Source organism: Onychomys torridus, chromosome 10 (genome assembly GCF_903995425.1).
Source record: "Onychomys torridus chromosome 10, mOncTor1.1, whole genome shotgun sequence".
NCBI classification, from domain to species: domain Eukaryota; kingdom Metazoa; phylum Chordata; class Mammalia; order Rodentia; family Cricetidae; genus Onychomys; species Onychomys torridus.
Window position 1 is genome coordinate 87564383 of NC_050452.1, and position 18511 is coordinate 87582893.

Genomic DNA, 18511 nt, shown 5'->3' on the forward strand with positions numbered 1-18511 from the left:
GCTGAAAAAGAAACAGTATCCATGCTCTCACCTGGCTGTGAACCCCATGGACCACAATACCAACCTGACAAGCAATACAGACAAGTTGCACATCAGTGGCCTGACTGTTCCAGAGGAAACCAATTCCTCTCTGATTGGATTGGCGGACTGCTGTACCAGAGGCCTGCTGTACCTATGCCTGTTACTATAAATCTGCTAAATACCCATGGCTGGGGACGTCACAGACCCTAGACAGGAACTTAGTATTGTTGTTTAAACAGATACAGTGTAAAAATACCTACTAAACATTAATGTTCATAGACAAATGCAATCCTCATTTTAATCAGAAAACACCCCCTTTTTAGTGAATGACAGTGAAATTGGAGACACATGAATTCTCAAGATGCTGATAATAAGTGATGATTGGTTGGTCAGCCCTACATACTTATAACATCTCTGCAAGGCTGAAGCAGTACTGTGGCAAAGAGGCCACAGAGACTATAGGAGACAGAAGATATCTGTGTGATCTTCTGGAGAAGGCAAAAATTACAATTGCCTTCATTTGCCTTTCCATTGGCAAACCCACCAGACTTTGATGAATAATACCAAGCATGGTCACACAAATGACCCTGGTTGACCTAGCTGGGTCACAAAACACTGAAAAGGGTATCAATCTGGAAAGAAACTTCCAGGGATAAGAAAAGAGCTCATAGAGATAGGGAGGAGATAAGAAAAGGTAGGGTAATTATAACCACAATGCATGTATGAAACTGTTGAAAAATAAGCTTAAATTTAAAAATGTTTTTTTTAAATGTATTCGTGGAGTGTACAGAGAAAACTATTTAAAAGTACTGATATCAGGTGAAGACAACACTGACATTCATACATTCTATGCACTCAACTCAGAACTGTCTTCTACTAAGGGAGACAAAATGATAAAGGCCATTCTATTATGAAATGCTAAGTGGTAGTGTCATGAGGAAAAGGGTAAGTAATTTTGAGAGGGAATGAAGTTGCAGAAAGGAAATCAAGGTGTTTAAGAATACATATGAAGAAACTTTCTTGACTAAGTAGGGAGAGTCTGGTCAGGAAGCAGAAGTGAGTTTAAAAGATATATGGATCTTGGTCTCAACAATTCACACTCTTACAGTCCCTCCTCTTTCTCGACAATTGGACTCCTGGAGCTCCACCTGGATCAAGGCCCTCTGGATAAGTGAGACAGTTGAATAGCTTGATCTGTTTGGGAGGCATCCAGGCAGTGGGATCCGGACCTGTCCTTAGTGCATGAGCTGGCTGTTTGGAACCTTGGGCTTACACAGGGACACTTTGCTCAGTCTGGAAGGAGGGGACAGGACCTGCCTGTACTGAATCCACCAGGTTTAAATGAATCCCCAGGGGAGTCTTGGCCCTGAAGGAGATGGGAATGGAGGGGAGGGGCTGGGGGTAAGGTGGGGGTGGTGGCGGGAGGGGGGAGGACAGGGGAACCCATGGCTGATGTGTAAAATTAAAACACAAATATAATAATAAAAAAAGATATGGCAGTGTGCAATGTGCACTATGGATGGGGCATCACCAACAAGAGGAGACAGGAGTAGAGACATGGGCTCTTCTCAGATCCAGAGAGGCTGGCCTACCATGATGTACCCAAACACTACAGCTTCTCATTTGAGTGCCCACAGATAGAATATCCTTTTACCATAACTGGTGTGTCTACCTTGTTCTGCCTGGGTTTGTTCCATAGACAAAGAATAGGCCATCACCCTCTAACTAGGCTACTACTATCTTCAACTTCCCATTTCTTCTAAGTCAGGATCAACAGAAAATGATGGGTTAAATACTGACATTTTATGATTGCATACTGATTATCTATAAATTATGTAGAGAGTGGATGTTTTAAAAGATTACTAACTCATAATTTATTGTTGTGGAATAATCCTTCTAAACACTGTTGAGATGTATTGCTCTCACTGTAAATAAAATGCTGTTGGCTAATGGGGAGGCAGGATAAGGTTAAGTGGGAGAACCAGACTAGGAGAATGTTGGGAAGAAGAAGGAGAAGTCTGAGGAGATGCCATGTGATGCAAAGAGATTGGAATGGGAAGTACATACATGAGTTAAACAAACCTCAGGGCAACATACAGATTAATAGAAATGGGTTAATTTAAGTTATAAGAGCTAGCTAAAAACAAGCCAAAGCTATAGGCCAAGCATTTACAATTAATATTAAGTCTCTGTGTGGTATTTAAAGAGCAGCTGGCAGGACAGAAAAGTCCGCCTACAGTAATCTGTGATGAGAAAGGAGATAAGAACCATGGCTCATGCATACTTGACATTCTTCTGAACTGCTTCTCAACAACAGGTTTCTGATAACTGCTAGCCACTGTTTTAACACTTTCCTAAAGACAGCCTGTCGCCTCATTCCCTACCATCATCTCAGTTTGAGCAGCTAGAACTTTGCCTGATAAAAACCTCTGAACTGATTCATTTACTGATATCTATGCTTGCCTTGCTCAAAGCTATCTTCCACACTAGAGCTAAAACGATCTAAGTGCTAATCATATACCTCAGCTGAAAGCCTTATAGTGACTTCCCACTGCTCATAGAGCAGAATTCTAATCCTCTGCTTAGAACAATACTTTGCTCATAAAAAAAAAACAAAACTTCCTAATACATTCATAATAGATGAAGGAAAGCATATCTGTAGCTTATGTCTTAAGAAGGTGACTAACAGTGGCTTGTGAGTTATCACATAGAACTAGGGAATGTTACATTTTACAGTTTCTCAGACACTGTTATAGTTAATTTTATGTCAACTAGACTGAGATATAGGGTGCTCACATATGTGGTCAAACATTGTGTGTTTCTACAAGTCTGTTTCTAGAAAGATTAACATTTAAATTCATGGACTTTTGGTGAATGTGGATAGGGCTCATCTCATAAGGCAAAAAGTAGAACAGAGAAAAAATGGAAATTATGAACACTTTAATATGAAGTTATGTTTTATAGATCTTCAGAGACAGACCAACAACAGCTTTACCTTCTTCTCCTCCAGTTCTATGTGTATCTACCTCCATACTACTGAATGCATGTCTATGGAGATAAGCATACCGCAGGGGGAAAAATGCCCTAAGAAGTGAGATAATTCACCGTATCATGTGAGTCAGTGCCTGAACAAGAGTAAGGAAACATTTTACTACCGTTTGAGCCAACAGACATTTTTCTTAAAGTTTAAAACAACTACCTAACTTTGCTACCCTAAGAAGATGAAAACTAGAAGAATCTTCTATTGTTTGTGTGGTTCTATGTTTTGTCTTTGAGAAAGAGGTTCACTCAATAGTTCAGGCTGGCCTGGAACTCACAGAGATCCACCTGCCTCTGCCTCCCGAGTGCTGGGATTACAGGCGTCCGCCACCACCGCCCGGCTTGTTTGTTTGGTTCTATGTTTTGTCTTTGAGAAAGAGGTTCACTCAATAGTTCAGGCTTGCCCGGAATTCAATATATAACCCATGCTGGCTTTAAAGTCCCGGCAACCCTGCCTCAGACTCCCACAGGCTGAACCTGTAGGCGTGCACTACCATGCCCAGGCTGAAGACTAAAGCACTCCAGATTTGTTCCAAGAATGCTCGAGGTTGTTACAGAGTTGATGTTTGCAAGAGGGTAAGAAACAAATCCAGTAATTGTTAGCAATTAAAACATCATGAGTTTGGACACAAAGGGGAAAAAAAATGCACCTACGAGTTTAAATTTTAGACTCTAAACAGAATACACCCAGCTAGCTATTCTAAGAGACTTCCAAACTGCCAAGGTAGTTCAGGGAGAACGACAAAAATAAGATCACTAACTAAATCAACGCCACTGTTAAGAACCCGCCAGGCTTCAAGTTTCAAGAAGAAACAGAAGATGAGACTCTTTGAAGCATATCAGGTGGTAATCGGTAATAACTACCCCTGCTCCTGCCAAACAAGGATTCACCTACTTTCCTGAAAGAGAAAATAATGTTGGGGAAGAACTGGGCAAAGTGCACTAAGAGCTGCTTAACTGAACAGCCATGTTGATTCTTCAGTGTAGTGTAAAGGAAAGTGAGTGGCCAGGTGGAGACTGTATTACAGAACTTCCAAGACACACTGGGGAGCTTTTTTTCACAGAGCAGCTCAGTCCCTAAGCCTGACAGCGGGTCAATCTGGCTTGGGGACATAGTGAGCCACAAGGAAATACTGGCATTGCTGCTCCAACAGAAGCAAAGGAATGAATTCACAGTGTCCTAAATAAAAGGACCATTTGTCACATAATGGGAAACACTGACTTTCAATGTTTCTCGTTGCTTTACAACTGTTTTCAAATGAATTGCTTGAAACTATGTCACAGTACCAATTATGATGAAACAGAAGGGGAAGTGAGAAAGGGACTCACTTGGTGGAAGGAAATACTCTGTAGCCTACAACAGTTTAAAACAAACCAAGACACAAACAGTTTCTGTAGATTCAGACTCTGATCACATTTCATCCAATAAATCTCTCTGTGAGGTTCTGCCTGTTTGTTCCTGTTTATAGTGCATGCTTGTTTAATCTTCCCATGAAGCCTTTCTTGTCTCACAAAATGTTTTCTTAAACATATAAAAGCTGTTTGACTCTCTCTGTAAACTGACATGAATAAAATTCTTTCCATGTCCTCAGAATTATGGTGGAGGAAAAATCTGTAATAACGATCTACAGAAAACTCACCATTTTATTTAAATATTGCAACTCCAAATGCTCAGAAGGCTTTTGCTGGTTTTATCCACCCAGATTTTTTGTTTTTAAGGTTTCAAACCCTCACTTGTCTCATGTAACTTATGGTACTTTTCAATGGCACATACAGTTTCAAAAGTTATGTGAGAGTCTTTAACTGCATGAGTGCTGCTATGGTTTGGTCTGATATGAAATATACTCCTTGGGGCTGTGAGTTTATACACTTGATGCTGGTAGCACAGTTTGGGAAAGTTGTGGAAGCTGTAGGAGGTGGAACCCTCTTGGAGGAAGTATAACCCTGGAGGTGCGTTTTGAGTTTGTATAGCCTGACCCCATTTCCTAGTCTCTCTCTGCTTCCTGAAAGCCAGGTGCTCCTCATACTTCTTTTGCCATGCTTTTCTTGTCTGTGATGGGCTGTATCCTCTCTGAACTGTAAGCCAACACAAACCCTTTCTCCCCTAAATTGCATCCTAGAACAGCAACAGGAAAGTAACTAATACAGGTGCTGTGCAGATGCTGGCTATTCTAAAATTAAAATCCTGTAACACATCATAATACAAAACACGGACATTCTACAAAGGAATACTCCCACGACTAAGACTCCGACATCTGAGGATTAAGGTAATCCAGTAAAGGCAAGTCTGTCTTAGAAATATACCAGGTACAGCAGGAAGAGAGAAGACCCAATTTTACTTTGAATTTACTCACAAACTAAAATAAATAATTGACACTTCTCTTAGTATCCCTTCTGTAGTGGATAGCCATCCCAGCATTGGCCTGGAAGTTCCAACCCCCATTGAGGCTTCGGTAATGGTCACGCCCACAAGGCGGGGCAGAGGAGGAAGCGGAAGACCCAAGATAGAGAGGAGAGGTCTCTCTTGGTTCTGGGACACTGGATGCTAGAGGTAGACCGAGCAGAGTTCTCCAGAGAACACCGCCGGACTGCGCTATACCTTTTCCAGACCCTGCAACCTACCCCTTCACTTGTAAGTTACCCCACAAAATAAACCTCCCTTTTAACTACGTGGAGTGGCCTTAATAATTTCACCAATACCCTTCTATTTAAAATGACCCATTAATTTCTAAAAGAAAGTATTGGTGTGCTGTTCTTTATCTGAGTACTGGAAGCTCTATCTAGAGTGAAGAACACAGGAACTGGAGTTAGGAACCATGAACTAAGAACATTCAGTTTCTTTCATTAACGAACCACGTGACCTGGCACAAGTCATTTGGTTCCCTCGCTGTTTCAGTATCGTGGCAGAAAAAGGCATTTTTTTTAAAAGTGGGATCCAAGGAAAACAAAATAAACAGGCTGTTTACAAAGCGAAACTCTCCCTCCCCCTAAAATGGCCAATGTGGAGGCACTCTGAGCTGAGTAGAGCAGGAAGCCATTATCAACCTTAGGCTTGTAAAGGTCACACAAAGAGTGGAGTTACAAGAGCCTGGTGAGCTAAAACTAGGCTAGACAGGCCACCTGACAGGGCCTAGTGTCAGGAAGCAAGCCAGGCTGCTGTGCTGAACACAGGGAATGATGGGAGAAAGTGACATACTGAAACCCAGCTCTCTCTTCATTATCTAAACCAGCAGGAAGCCCTAGAGGGCAAAGGAATCTGGGGCTTGAAATCCCTGGGAATGAGCCCTCAGGAAGGAAACAAGCAATTGGGAGGGAAGAGAATTCCTGGGGAAGGAATGAACAGAAAGTACAACAGATGGGCCTCTGGAAGCTACTGTCAACTAAGCCCTGGACAACTTAATCATGATGGCACTTTTCACTTCCAAATCTTATCACTCTAGTATTTTGGCGGGTATTTGGATCTATTTCATTGCTATTCTGTGCTTTATCCAGATGGAACAACACAGAAGATCAAATAAGAAGACAGACAGACAGACAGACAGACAGACATATACATACTTGCTGAAATTAAACAGAAGCCTCTCAAACACCAAGACAGGTCCTGTGCTGCTCAAAATGGTGAGCGGTTGGCCAGCAAAAAGACAAAAGATGGCTCCAGAGACAGCGGTACCCAGGAAACTCTCCAAAACACCCTAAAAGAAAGAACATTCAGTTGGTAAAGCAGAGCAAAAACCAAACACACTTCTTATCTTTCTGCTTGTGATGTCAGCTGAAAAATAAAGCCCCCTAGCAAACAAAACAAGAACAAAGGTTTATCTAATAAGAAATACCACCACAGTTCTTCACGTACATTAAATTACTCTTCCCTATTCTAAAGGTTGATTGTTCTGAAAACCTACAATGACTGCGCTGACTGGTACATAGGAGGCAACGTCATCTCTGATTGTCACTTAAAAATGTATTGAAGGTCTGGTCAATAAAAATCATATTCTGTAAACCCACCAAACAGAGGAACTGATTTTAAAATAGTTTTTGTTTTTATCTATTTTTCTCTTTATGGTTCTTTAATGTGTTAGTATAATTATACCTTGCACATAGTAGGTACTTCTGAGTAGCTTTAATTTTAACACAAAATCTTTTTTCTAACACAAGATTGGAAGGGGAGATGAGAACAAAGGGGACGAAAATAGTGATGCAATTTTAAAAATTATTTTATCTAGTTTTTAATTTCACACATGTATACAATGCATTTGATCATATCTACTCCTGTCCACCATACAAAATCACTCCTAGACACTACCTTCCATATGCACCCCCAACTTAATGTCCCCCTCTTTTCTTTCTTCATAACCCACTGTGTCCAGTAAGTGCTGTACATGTGTGTGTGAGTAAAGGGCCGTCCACTGGAACACAAGCAACCTAGGAGAGGTCACACCCCAGAAGAATACTGACATTTTCCCTCCACCAACCATCAACTGCCAATAGCTCTCTGCTAGCCATTAGCAATATTTAAGCCACCAATTGTAAAAACAACAACAATAATAATAAACAATAATAATTCACATAACATGTTCATGCATTTTCCAATACAAACTGCACAAAAACTTCAGGGGACTTTCTTGTTACAGAAAGTAAATGTCCAGAGACATAAGTAGCTAAAGCTTTTGTTCACATCTCTGGACACCAACCCATTGTCTTCCCTTAGCACAAGAAGAAGCAATACCTGTAAGAATCACTAAGTCACAAAATGACCTTCCTTAATCATGTCATTAAGGACCAGCAGTATTGATAATTATTATTTTTACTGTTGTAGAAGACAGAGTAGCATAAACTCATGGGTATTTTTGTAAACATAAAATAAGATTTAGTCAAGAGATAGTTTCATAATTTCTATCACATTTACTTTATTTAGCTGTGTGTGAGATGCACAGGTGGCAGGAGCTGGCTCTCTCCTTTCACCTTACAGATTTCAGGAATTAAACCCAGACAATCAGGGTTGGCAGCAACTGTCTTTCTCTACTGAGCCATCTTGCTGGCCATCAAGGGACAGTTTTACAATGTAAAAGGTGACAAATTATCACACACACAATGCTATGTATCTGAATATCCAAATCTAAAAAGCTTTTACAAATGAATAAAGGGAGTTTATACCTTTAAAAGGTACAATAACATACTCAGGGGTAGATTGATTAACATAGTAGAGTAAGGTGTTATCTTTATATGTTTATGTGTATAGTAAAACATTAGGGGGATATTTAAAAGGGCCCTCACATTTAGACAAAAATACAAGCAACTAAGGAATTCTCAGACCAGGAGAAATAGCCTTCCCTGGGGGAAAAGCCCCACATTTGGTTATACAATACAAAGTAGTCATCCCTGAAATATCATATATACACAAGTAACATTACACAGACTGAGCAGGTTCTATTTATGTTTTTTTGTTGTTGTTTTTTGTTTGTTTGTTTGTTTGTTTCGAGACAGGGTTTCTCTGTGTAGGTTTGCGCCTTTCTTGGAACTCACTTGGTAGCCCAGGCTGGCCTCGAACTCACAGAGATCTGCCTTGCTATGCATCCCGAGTGCTGGGATTAAAGGCGTGTACCACCACTGCCCGGCGTATTTATGTATTTAAGAGTGTGTGTGTATCAACAATTAAAGAAAAAGAGGCTATGAATATGAGGCAGCATGGGGGCACATGGGAGAGGCTGGATGGAGGAAAGGAGAGGGAAGATGATGTGATTATATTTTAATTTTTTAAATTTTATATATATATGAGAGCCCTTCTTCCATAAATAGTACATCACCTACTCTTGGAAGGGTGATTTATATTACATAAAGCAGACTTCTTAACTCAATCATCCTTGACTGGGACAAAGCAGATTTCTTGGGATTCTGAGATGCCCTTCAGATATGAGCCTAACTGCCTGTCATCCTCAACAGGTCACCTCTTTCACTATCTCAAATCTTTTCTGGAAGATTTTCACTCACTTTTTATTTTCTTTTTGTTTGTTTGTTTGTTTGCTTGTTGTTTTGTTTTGAGACAAGGTTTCTCTGTGTAGTTTTGATGCCTGTCCTGGGTCTCACTCTGTAGACCAGGCTGGCCTCAAACTCACAGAGATCCACCTGCCTCTACCTCCCGAGCACTGGGATTAAAGGCGTGCGCCACCACCACCCAGCCACTTTTTTTTCAAAGAAAATATTTCACACAGGAAATAACTATGAAAAAATTGACTTTAAAAATCAATTTACAGAAAATACATTAAGTTCTATCCCTGGCCAGGCATAGTGCTAATCGTAACAATCCAGGGTCAGAGGCAGGTGGATCTCTGTGAGTTCAAGGCTGACCTGGTCTACATAGCAAATTCCAGGCCAGGGCTGCTTAATGAGAACTCATGCCCTGCTCCCCCCAAAAGTAAAGAAAATTAGTTCCATCCCTACCCACTATCTAGAACACATGGCAATTGAAAAAAACTTGTATACAGCTTTAGAGCCACCAACACTGTCCTTGAAGTGACATTAGCAGTAGAAAGTGCCCCTTTCTCAAGGTTGGGATTTGAATCAGAAGCACATGACAATCCTTCAGAGTAGCATTGGAAAGAAATGGAGTTGGGATGAGGTGGCCAAAAGATAAGAACTGGCAAGTAAATAGATAGGCTCTTCTCACATCCAGTAAGCCCACTCTGGTATGGCTCAGACAGGCCCTGTGCATGGGGAGTGCAGTCTGAATCTAGTAGGAGGGGCTCAAAGAGAACCCCACTTAGACATGTAAGCGCCAATGAGCAGCTTGAAAGGTGTCACTCATTATTTATCCACCCCAGCTAATTCTTCCTCACAGAACACAATTCAAGCAGGAAGTAAAACAACAGAAAACAGAACCAAGATGCATTTCGACAGACAAGACAGAAAGGGGTCCCCTTGTGGCCTCAAATAGCATTGTCTTCTTGATTTCTTGACTGTTGACGCAGTGACATTCAGATGAGTTAAATGTGAGTGCACTGTGGACGAGAAATTTTAGATGTGTGTGCTCATCTAACCACACACCACTTTTTCTGATATTAAAGGTATGCCTTGAGCTTGGGTTTCGTAAATACGAAAATTCCCACCTCCTGTGCATAAAGAGAGGGTTTTGGTTTGTTATTGTTTTTACAATTTTATCTGTATTTTTTATAGCTTACCTGAAAGTTAAGGATTTGAATGCTTCGTTTTACCAGATAAGCTATTTAGATGTCTTATTTATAAGACAGTCTGAGTACATGTAATAAGCAAAGAGACCGTGCATCATTCTCCATCATCATACACAAGAATCCCTATGTCTTACCCTTAGCATAGGATCGAAACACAGCTCCGACTGGGTGTAAGGGAGGGTGTAAATTCGGAAAGCAGGAACTTGAGATTCAGGACCCGTGGCTTGGCATAGCCATTAATCTCTGTAAGGGCTGGAACAAGGTCTTCCCGCACCTCCTGTTTCTCCTCCCATGGTGCTGTCCTCCATTCCTCCACCACGTGCTTTGCAGGTTCTCAGCAAGTGCTGAAGGAACGGAAGACTTGCCAGATGACACCCTAGGTCTCCTTATCAAAGGTCAAGAGCCCTCCTCGCTGCTCATTCAGTAAAGATAGCAACCAATTTCTTGCAGAAAACACTGTGATTTATGGAAGCCATGTGATGATTCAAAGGCAGATTATTTTTATTTCGGTACTTGATCCTGTCGTAAATGCTAGTTTTCCGTTCTGTGGCTGACAATTCTCAAGCAGAGGCAGGTGATTCATTATATACACGGCACTGGAAACCTGCTTAAAACTGAGAGATGCTTCCACCATCTCTAAGAAAAGAACTATTTTCACCACATTTTGACATGTTCCTCTTCACAACACAGACATTTTTTTAAAAATAATCTCAGGCAATGAATAACTTTAACTGTAACTAGAGTCTAATGCAACTTACAAAACAAAGTGTCATAAACATCTTTTCTGATTTATCACATCCAGTGTTCACTAATATTTGATTTTAAAAGAAAACTGCATTGACTTGTGTCTTGTCAACAGCCATGAGTCTTGAAGCCATTTCTACATCTAACTTCTAGAAGGAACGAATTTCCCAGCACTTCACGGAGATGCAGTTGGCTGGGCTCAGGGGTGTGGCGGCGTCAGGGCCACAGAATTTGCCCTGGCACTTGTGGTTGGCCATTCACCTTATTCCACTGCTGTCAGAGGGTGCCTAGTCGGGAACAGTAGGAAAAGCAGACAGCCAGCACTCAGGAAATCCAAAGTCTAGACTGTTCTGCCACAAGAGACCCGATGATCTTCAAAATGTCACTTCACTTCTTTCAAGTAATAAAATAAATGGTGACATAGTAGAGAAATGGGCTGTGGCGTCACAGTCTCGGAATGAGTTATGGGCTACATCATGTCCCCAATGTAATCTCTAATCTGCATATTAGATCAGACGTTATATGGAACAGGCTTAGCATAGCGTCTGATGGTTGACAGCTCTCTTCCAATAACAGCAACCTCTCATAGGCAACATGCTTATATGCATACAAGATAAAGAAGTTGGACTAGGTGACCTCTGAGATCTCAGCCAGCTGGCTCAACACTAGTGTAAACCTTGCAGACATAACTATGTGAACTTAGGCCAACTCCATCAGTTACCTTAGATCCAAGCATCTCTTCTGTCAAGCCTATGGCTATCTCACTGGTAATTACTTGGATTAGACCACTGACTCTCAACCTTCCTAATGCTGCAACCCTTTAATACAATTCCTCATGTTGTGCTGACCCCCTAACCGTAACATTATTTTTTTGCTACTTCATAACTGTCATTTTGCTATTGTTATGAATTGTAATGTAAATATCTGATATACAGGATATCTGATATGCAACCCCCAAAGGGGTCATGACCCACAGGTTGAGAACTGCTGGATTAAATGAAAAGGAACACAGTAGAACACAAAGTAGAGATGCACTATTAGGTCTCTTCCCTCATGCCTTTCATCTCCTTCATCCCACCCAGGAATATTATTTCTTTTTCCTTCAAAACAGGAAGAAGGTGGAAAGCTGCAAGGAGTGGCATGAAAAGAGGAAGATTAGTCCTCAGTGAGAAGGGGGCGGGGCCTCCTGAACTCTGCATTAAAATATAGAAGGCTTGGGGGCAACATTATGGCCCCAAGAGTTGTTTCTTTCCATTAAAATTGATGCTTATAAACAAAACAAAATAGTCTAACAGGGCTGAAATCAAAACCCATACACCAAACAATTTGTGACAATTTCTCTGCTTGCATGGGAGTATGAAATTCAACCCAAGATATCCCGTTTTTCAAAAAAGCCAGGAAAAGTAGAACAAGTCTCAAAACTTCAAAACTGATCATACAGAAATTTAAACCATAGGAGGGAGTGTCTAGAAACGTTATAATGCACCTACAGTTGACATATCAGCATTTCAAGATTTTAAGCTAGCTGGGACAAGAACTGTCAGTGGCATCACCCCACAGCAATCAAGGTAAAGCAAGCACACTCATGAGAAGTGGACATTAGACATTAAAGATAGATACCCTTCAACCTCATTGCAATTTATCTTCATGTAACTGTGGGGGCCCACAGAGCCTCCCCAGTAAGGCCTTACTCAAGGTCAGAAAGTCTGAGCTTGCTTTGCCCAGCAGGGCTGCATAAAGGGATAATTGGGTCAAAGGCGTGGTTACCAGGTGTTTTGAAGGGTCTATACTTGCTGGTACTTTTATACCTTTTGAAGGGTCTACACTTGCTGGTACTTTTATACCTTAACTTTGGAAGGGGGAGGTCTTTTGCCCCTCCCCTTGCTGGTGTATAAAAAGCCCATAATGAATAAACTTGGGGCATCCTGTGGTACTGACCCAGGGTCCTCCCGAAGCTATCCTGTGTCTCTGTCTTTTTCTTCGTCTAAGTCTATATTTATTCATATTACTTATCAATTCCTCACTCTTCCATTCAAGAACCCTTCAACAGGTCAGGGCTGGCCCCCTGACACTTAACACCATAAAATAACTGTTGTGACTCAATATCATATTGTTGTTTGGGTTAATAACTGTTACCCTGTACAGGAGAGCTTGGTTGGCAGCAGTAAGAAAAAGGGGGAAAACAACAGAAAGGCTAAGTAAAACACCAGATTTTCTACTTCTTAGACAATCTGCAAACTACTAGAACTTAGAAAATAAAATATTTCTGTGGCATTAAATGGCAGTGCATTCACCAATATTACTGTGATATGACAAACTTTAAAAATGTTTTTATTTCTACTCATAAAGAGAGAAAATTTAGTTCATGTTTGGGATGATTTACATGAAGTGTACAGCTTGCTGAATAATAAAATTAAATTTATGTAGATGAGTCTTTGAATCTGAAGTTTAGCCAAGAAAAAACAAGGCAGCTGATGCCACTAGAAACAGTAAGGCAAATCCAGCTCAACTGCAAGTTTTATTGCTTTGGATTGTTTGTTTGCAAAAGGGTCTTGATTTGTAGCTCAGGCTGACTTTGAACTCACTGTATCATTAAACTGAATTCAAACTCATGATCTACCTACCTATCTTCACCTGAGTGTTGAGACCTGTGTGAATTTTAATGTCAGGTTCTCAGCGGAAGCTAAGCCCCATTGTTAAAGGTAAGTTAAGAAATGGTACCAGTAGGGTTGGAGAGGTGGCTCAGCATTAAGAACACAAACTGCTCTTGCAGAGGACCTGGATTCAGTTCCCACAACCCACATGGTGCCTCACAACCTTCTGTAACTCCAATTCCAGTGGATGAGACATCCTTTTCTGGTCTCTGCAGACACCAAATACATACATGGTGCACATGCATACATGCAGGAAAAACACTCATACACATAAATTAAAAATCAGTAACTTTTTTTCAAAATAAAGAAAGAATGCAAGTATTGAAGTCAAATCCAGGTCACATGAGAGTCATCTGAGAGGGCATATATTTGTTTGCCTGTTTGTTACAATACTAATTCTTCATATGGTATATATCTGTCTGTTTGTTATAATATTAATTCTTCATATCCATACAAAGCAGTTAAATCAGTATCTCTGAAAATGACAAGGAGATGAGGTCTAGAGAATCAACTTTCACAATTCCCAGGTGATTCTCTTGATCCCAAGAATGAGGTACACCCATTCAAACAATCTCCCTTCCTCCTTCACTACAGCTGTAATGGATGGTCACACACACCACACATCTGCATTGGGGGAAAAGCTGGCTACTGAGACTTTGTTTTTATTCCACAATGTGGCTTCTTCCTATAACACAGTGATTTTTGTCCTGTCCAGAGGAAGCATCCATTCCTCATGGTCACACTTCCCTGCTGTGTGCTTTGTCACAAACTTGAGGCCACACTGCTATCAATCAGAAACTGGAAACTCAAGGAAGACAAACTACATCTCTGTTTGAGAAAAGCAGGAGTCCAGGACTTCAGCAGGAGAGTCTGAACTCTCTTAGAAAAGAATGATGGGCAAGATGCAGCAGCCTTACATTCTTTGAAGAGCTGTAAACATGTATGTGAAACACCCGGTGTCAGTCTAACATGATGCAAAAATCAATTCCAGATGGGGTAAAACACTGAACGAAAACATAAAAGGACTGAAGTATGTGGGTAAATATTTTCCTAACCTTGGGGGAGAGGAAGCCTCTCTCAATGTATCATGCAAACAAGAAACATGAACAACGGAAGGCTTGACTGCTAAAGTTAAAATCTCTTCAGCCAAAGAAGCCGGAAACACAGTAAAAAGACACCATAGCACTAGAAAATATTTTGTTAATATTTCCCTAACAAGTAAAAGAAATTATCCTTACTCTACAGAGAGTAATGAGGAAAAACTAAGTGCCCCCAAATGAGAACAGAGCAAGGACACACGTGTATAGAGAAGGAAGGACGGTCAATACAAATGTGGACAGATAATGAGTCTCGTTAAAACCATAGGAGTGGACTGAAACTAAAGCAGCCCATTCTTTTCCACAGACAGCACAACAAAAATGAGAATCTAAGGGGAAATCTGTTTCACTAGGGGTGGGCAAGCGGGTACTCCTGTCCAATACTGGTAGAAATATGAATCAGTAGAACCTTTATGAGTATAATTTGAAATAAATAACAATCATAATCAACATATTGCACAATAATTTTTGCTAGGTATATACCCTAGGGAGATAATTATAAATAATAAATATATAGTTAATGACCATCATATTCTTTATAAAAGAGAAAACTAAACAAACTAAAAATATGTTTATTAAATAAATTATAGTGCATATATCATGTGATAGCCACTAGAATTATGTTAAAGAACCTATTAAAGTAGAAAATGCCCATGAAATATAACTGTTACAAAATATGAATGTGTAATCTCATTTACATAAATTCCTATATGTTTATCTACCCATGTATTCGTATTTTGCAATATGTATGAAAAGATATAATGAAAATGTCATTTTGGAGAAGCTATTTCTAAAATAACTATAAGCTAAAAATGATAAAATTTTACTTTAGCATCATTTGGGAATCCCAATTTTATCCAAATGATTATAATTTTTCTGATCACCAACAAAACAGCGTTGACAAAGTTCTTTCTAATAAAAAAAATACAAATGACTTATTTCTGCCAATTAAATTTAACTCAGAACTTGTAAAGCACATTTTTATTTGTGTATGGAGGGGTGTGCATTGAAATATGTATGTTCAGGTGAGAGAAGCATGCATTCATATGTGTGAAGGGTATGCATTCACATATGTATGTTCACGTCAGTGGAGTGTGTCTGCGTATGTGTATGTATGTGTGTGGAAGCCCAAGGTTGCTGTCAGGAATCTTCTCTGAGAACTTGCTACCTTACTCATTGAGGTAGGGTCTCTCAACTATACCCAGATTGCACTGGTTCAACTGCTCTAGACAGCTGGCTTGCTCTAGGGATGCCCTGTCTCTGCCATTAGAGAGCTGTAATTACAGAGGGTCCAGCATGCCCTCCAAGCATTGATGTGAGTTCTTGAGTTCTTAACTGTGGTCCTCAAACTTGCAAGATGCATGCTTGGCATCTCCCTAGGTTGTGAAATATGTTCCTAAAGTTAAAGGTCCTTTCCGGGATCACAGATAAGCAAGATGGATTCCTTCCTTTGTCACTAAACAGGTTTGCTTACTTTGTCCAATCCAAATACCAAGCTGTATCATCCCCACAGACTATTTCTGCTCTACATGTTGAAGTCAGAGTGTGCTACTGTACAGATCAACACATTTCTGGGTCTCCTGCTACAGGAAAAGCACTTTTGTGCCAAAAAGCAACAGTCAGGCTGAAATTACTGTCCATTTCTCAGTACATTGTCAATTCACATCAACCCTGCTGCTGTAAACTACACGTGATAGGCATTGCAAAGAAGTACCTTTCTCACCGACATAGGAAATTATACTTTTCCGACTTTAGCAGATTGATGAAAATGTCTCAGCACAGCAGAATGTTAAAATAAAGCCTCAAATTTGGCAATGCCAGCTATAAATGTTCCTTATTATGAGACAAGTTCTCTTAAAATGTGCTCTGTTCGGCTCCATAAATATCACAAAATTCACAGAATGCTAAAAATCTTACCGCATTCTTTTGCTGAAAGGTTTGTGAAAATAGGATTATATTTACTCCTGGAAAAAAATTAAAATGACTTTCTTCACTCCATCTTCACTCCAGACTATAGTTAGTCATTCACAATCAAGTGTAGGCTTACATTAAAATACATTTTCTGTATGCTGTAGAACAGTTCTCCAATCACATGGGACTTGCCACAAAGCATCAGAGAGTCTTCCTTACACTAATATCTTCCTCAAAGTCTAAGTAATGACTCACTTTGTTAACAAAGAAGTATTGACCTCATAGGACTGTTACTTGAGCATCAATCAGGCTTTGCCCAATGCTAATCAAGTGATCTACCACTGTGCTATTTCTTCAACTCTTATTTTACTTTTATTTTGATAGAGTCTTATTAAATTGCCCAGGTAGGCCTTGAAATTAGTCCTCCTGCCTCAGCCTCTTTGAGTAGCTATAATCACAGGGCTGTATCACTGGGCCCAACTCCATATAGGAGCTCTTAGAATGAAAATCTTTAATTTCAATAAATTCTAGTGAAATGTACTTATATATCAATAATGAATAATTAAAGTATATAAATAAATAGAGAAATACACTTGCTCTGTAACCAAGAATGTAAGTACGACACTGGTATCATGGTTTAGTAATGAAGGGGATGAGATTTCAGAAAAGTGAGGCTGAAAACTGTTTCTTTACTATAGAGCAAGAAAACCAGGGCATCAGCTTGATGGGAACTACCAAGAAGAATAAGTGACAATCATTCTCAAACTTTAGGAACTTAAATATCTCTATACTCTAAAAGAGAAACAGGCAAAGACTGAGGTTGGATTCTACAGGAAGGTAAGGTCAAACTCTTGGCTAAGTAGTTCAGTTGCTCCAGGAAACCCAAGATAAACTATAATTGCCCACATTTATCTCTATAAGAAATCTGTAAATACCCTCTTTGTAAGGCCCAGCATCTTCTAAGATCTTCCTGACTGGCAAAATATATATGCTAACAATGGGGAATGTAAGCAGCTATTTGTGCTGGCATTACAATTGAATTATACTGGCAGCCACTGTAGCCTCCACAACTTTATTTTGAATGTAGTTCCAGTAGAAATTTTCTTTGTTACTACAAGATGATCTTTTTCTAGTGACACACAAATACACATACACACATATATAATTATATATTGATATATACAAGTATATAAATAGAGAAGTTACGTACGTATGTATTTGATAAATAGATGTTATATAGGTGACAGATGATGGTAGGGAGGGAGGGAGGGAAGGAGATAGATAGATAGATAGACAGACAGACAGACAGACAGGCAGATAGAGATACAGATGATAAATACATAGATACATAGGTATTATCAACCCTGAAATTAATGATTGAAAGCAAATTCTTGTCTTCAAGCAGGCCAGAACTCCTGAATAGAAGCTGGCAGAAGAGTATGCTTAGACAACACTCATGCAGTGAGTCATCTGTGTTTTCACAACATGGTTCTCCCCAGCATCCATGTCTATTTGTAGCCTGACAATAAAGGCCCTATCCAAACCATCTCTGAGCTGTCTGCCTTAAAAAGTAAGGACGTGGTGCTCAGATTACTCACTGGAGCTGCTTGTGTTATGGAGACTAACCTGCTGCCTTATTTATGAAAGAGATACTGTAACTGCAGACACCCAGGTTTGCCTAGTGTTTTCTGCAAGGTCTTAGTCCTGTGTTTAGAAAGGTAAATGAAGGAAGAAGACTTGAATCCTTAAATAAACCTATTACATACCACTGCTAGTACCCTGTAGAGACACAGAAAAATGTTGCTTCTATCAACAGTTTAAATAAAAGTCACATAAGCCTAGGATTTTTACCTAATTTACTCAC

The 18511-nt window shown here is 39.9% G+C and overlaps 1 protein-coding gene across 2 annotated transcripts in view; it reads right to left on the reverse strand.

Annotated features, from left to right (window-relative positions):
- The window catches only part of Slc4a4 (solute carrier family 4 member 4), a 319163-nt gene that overhangs the window by 75676 nt on the left and 224976 nt on the right, over positions 1–18511 (reverse strand). For both annotated transcript variants that reach the window (XM_036200218.1, XM_036200219.1), the window contains exon 13: positions 6619–6752. In XM_036200218.1, coding sequence (XP_036056111.1) covers positions 6619–6752 — 134 coding nt within the window. The remainder of the gene's footprint in view (positions 1–6618; positions 6753–18511) is intronic.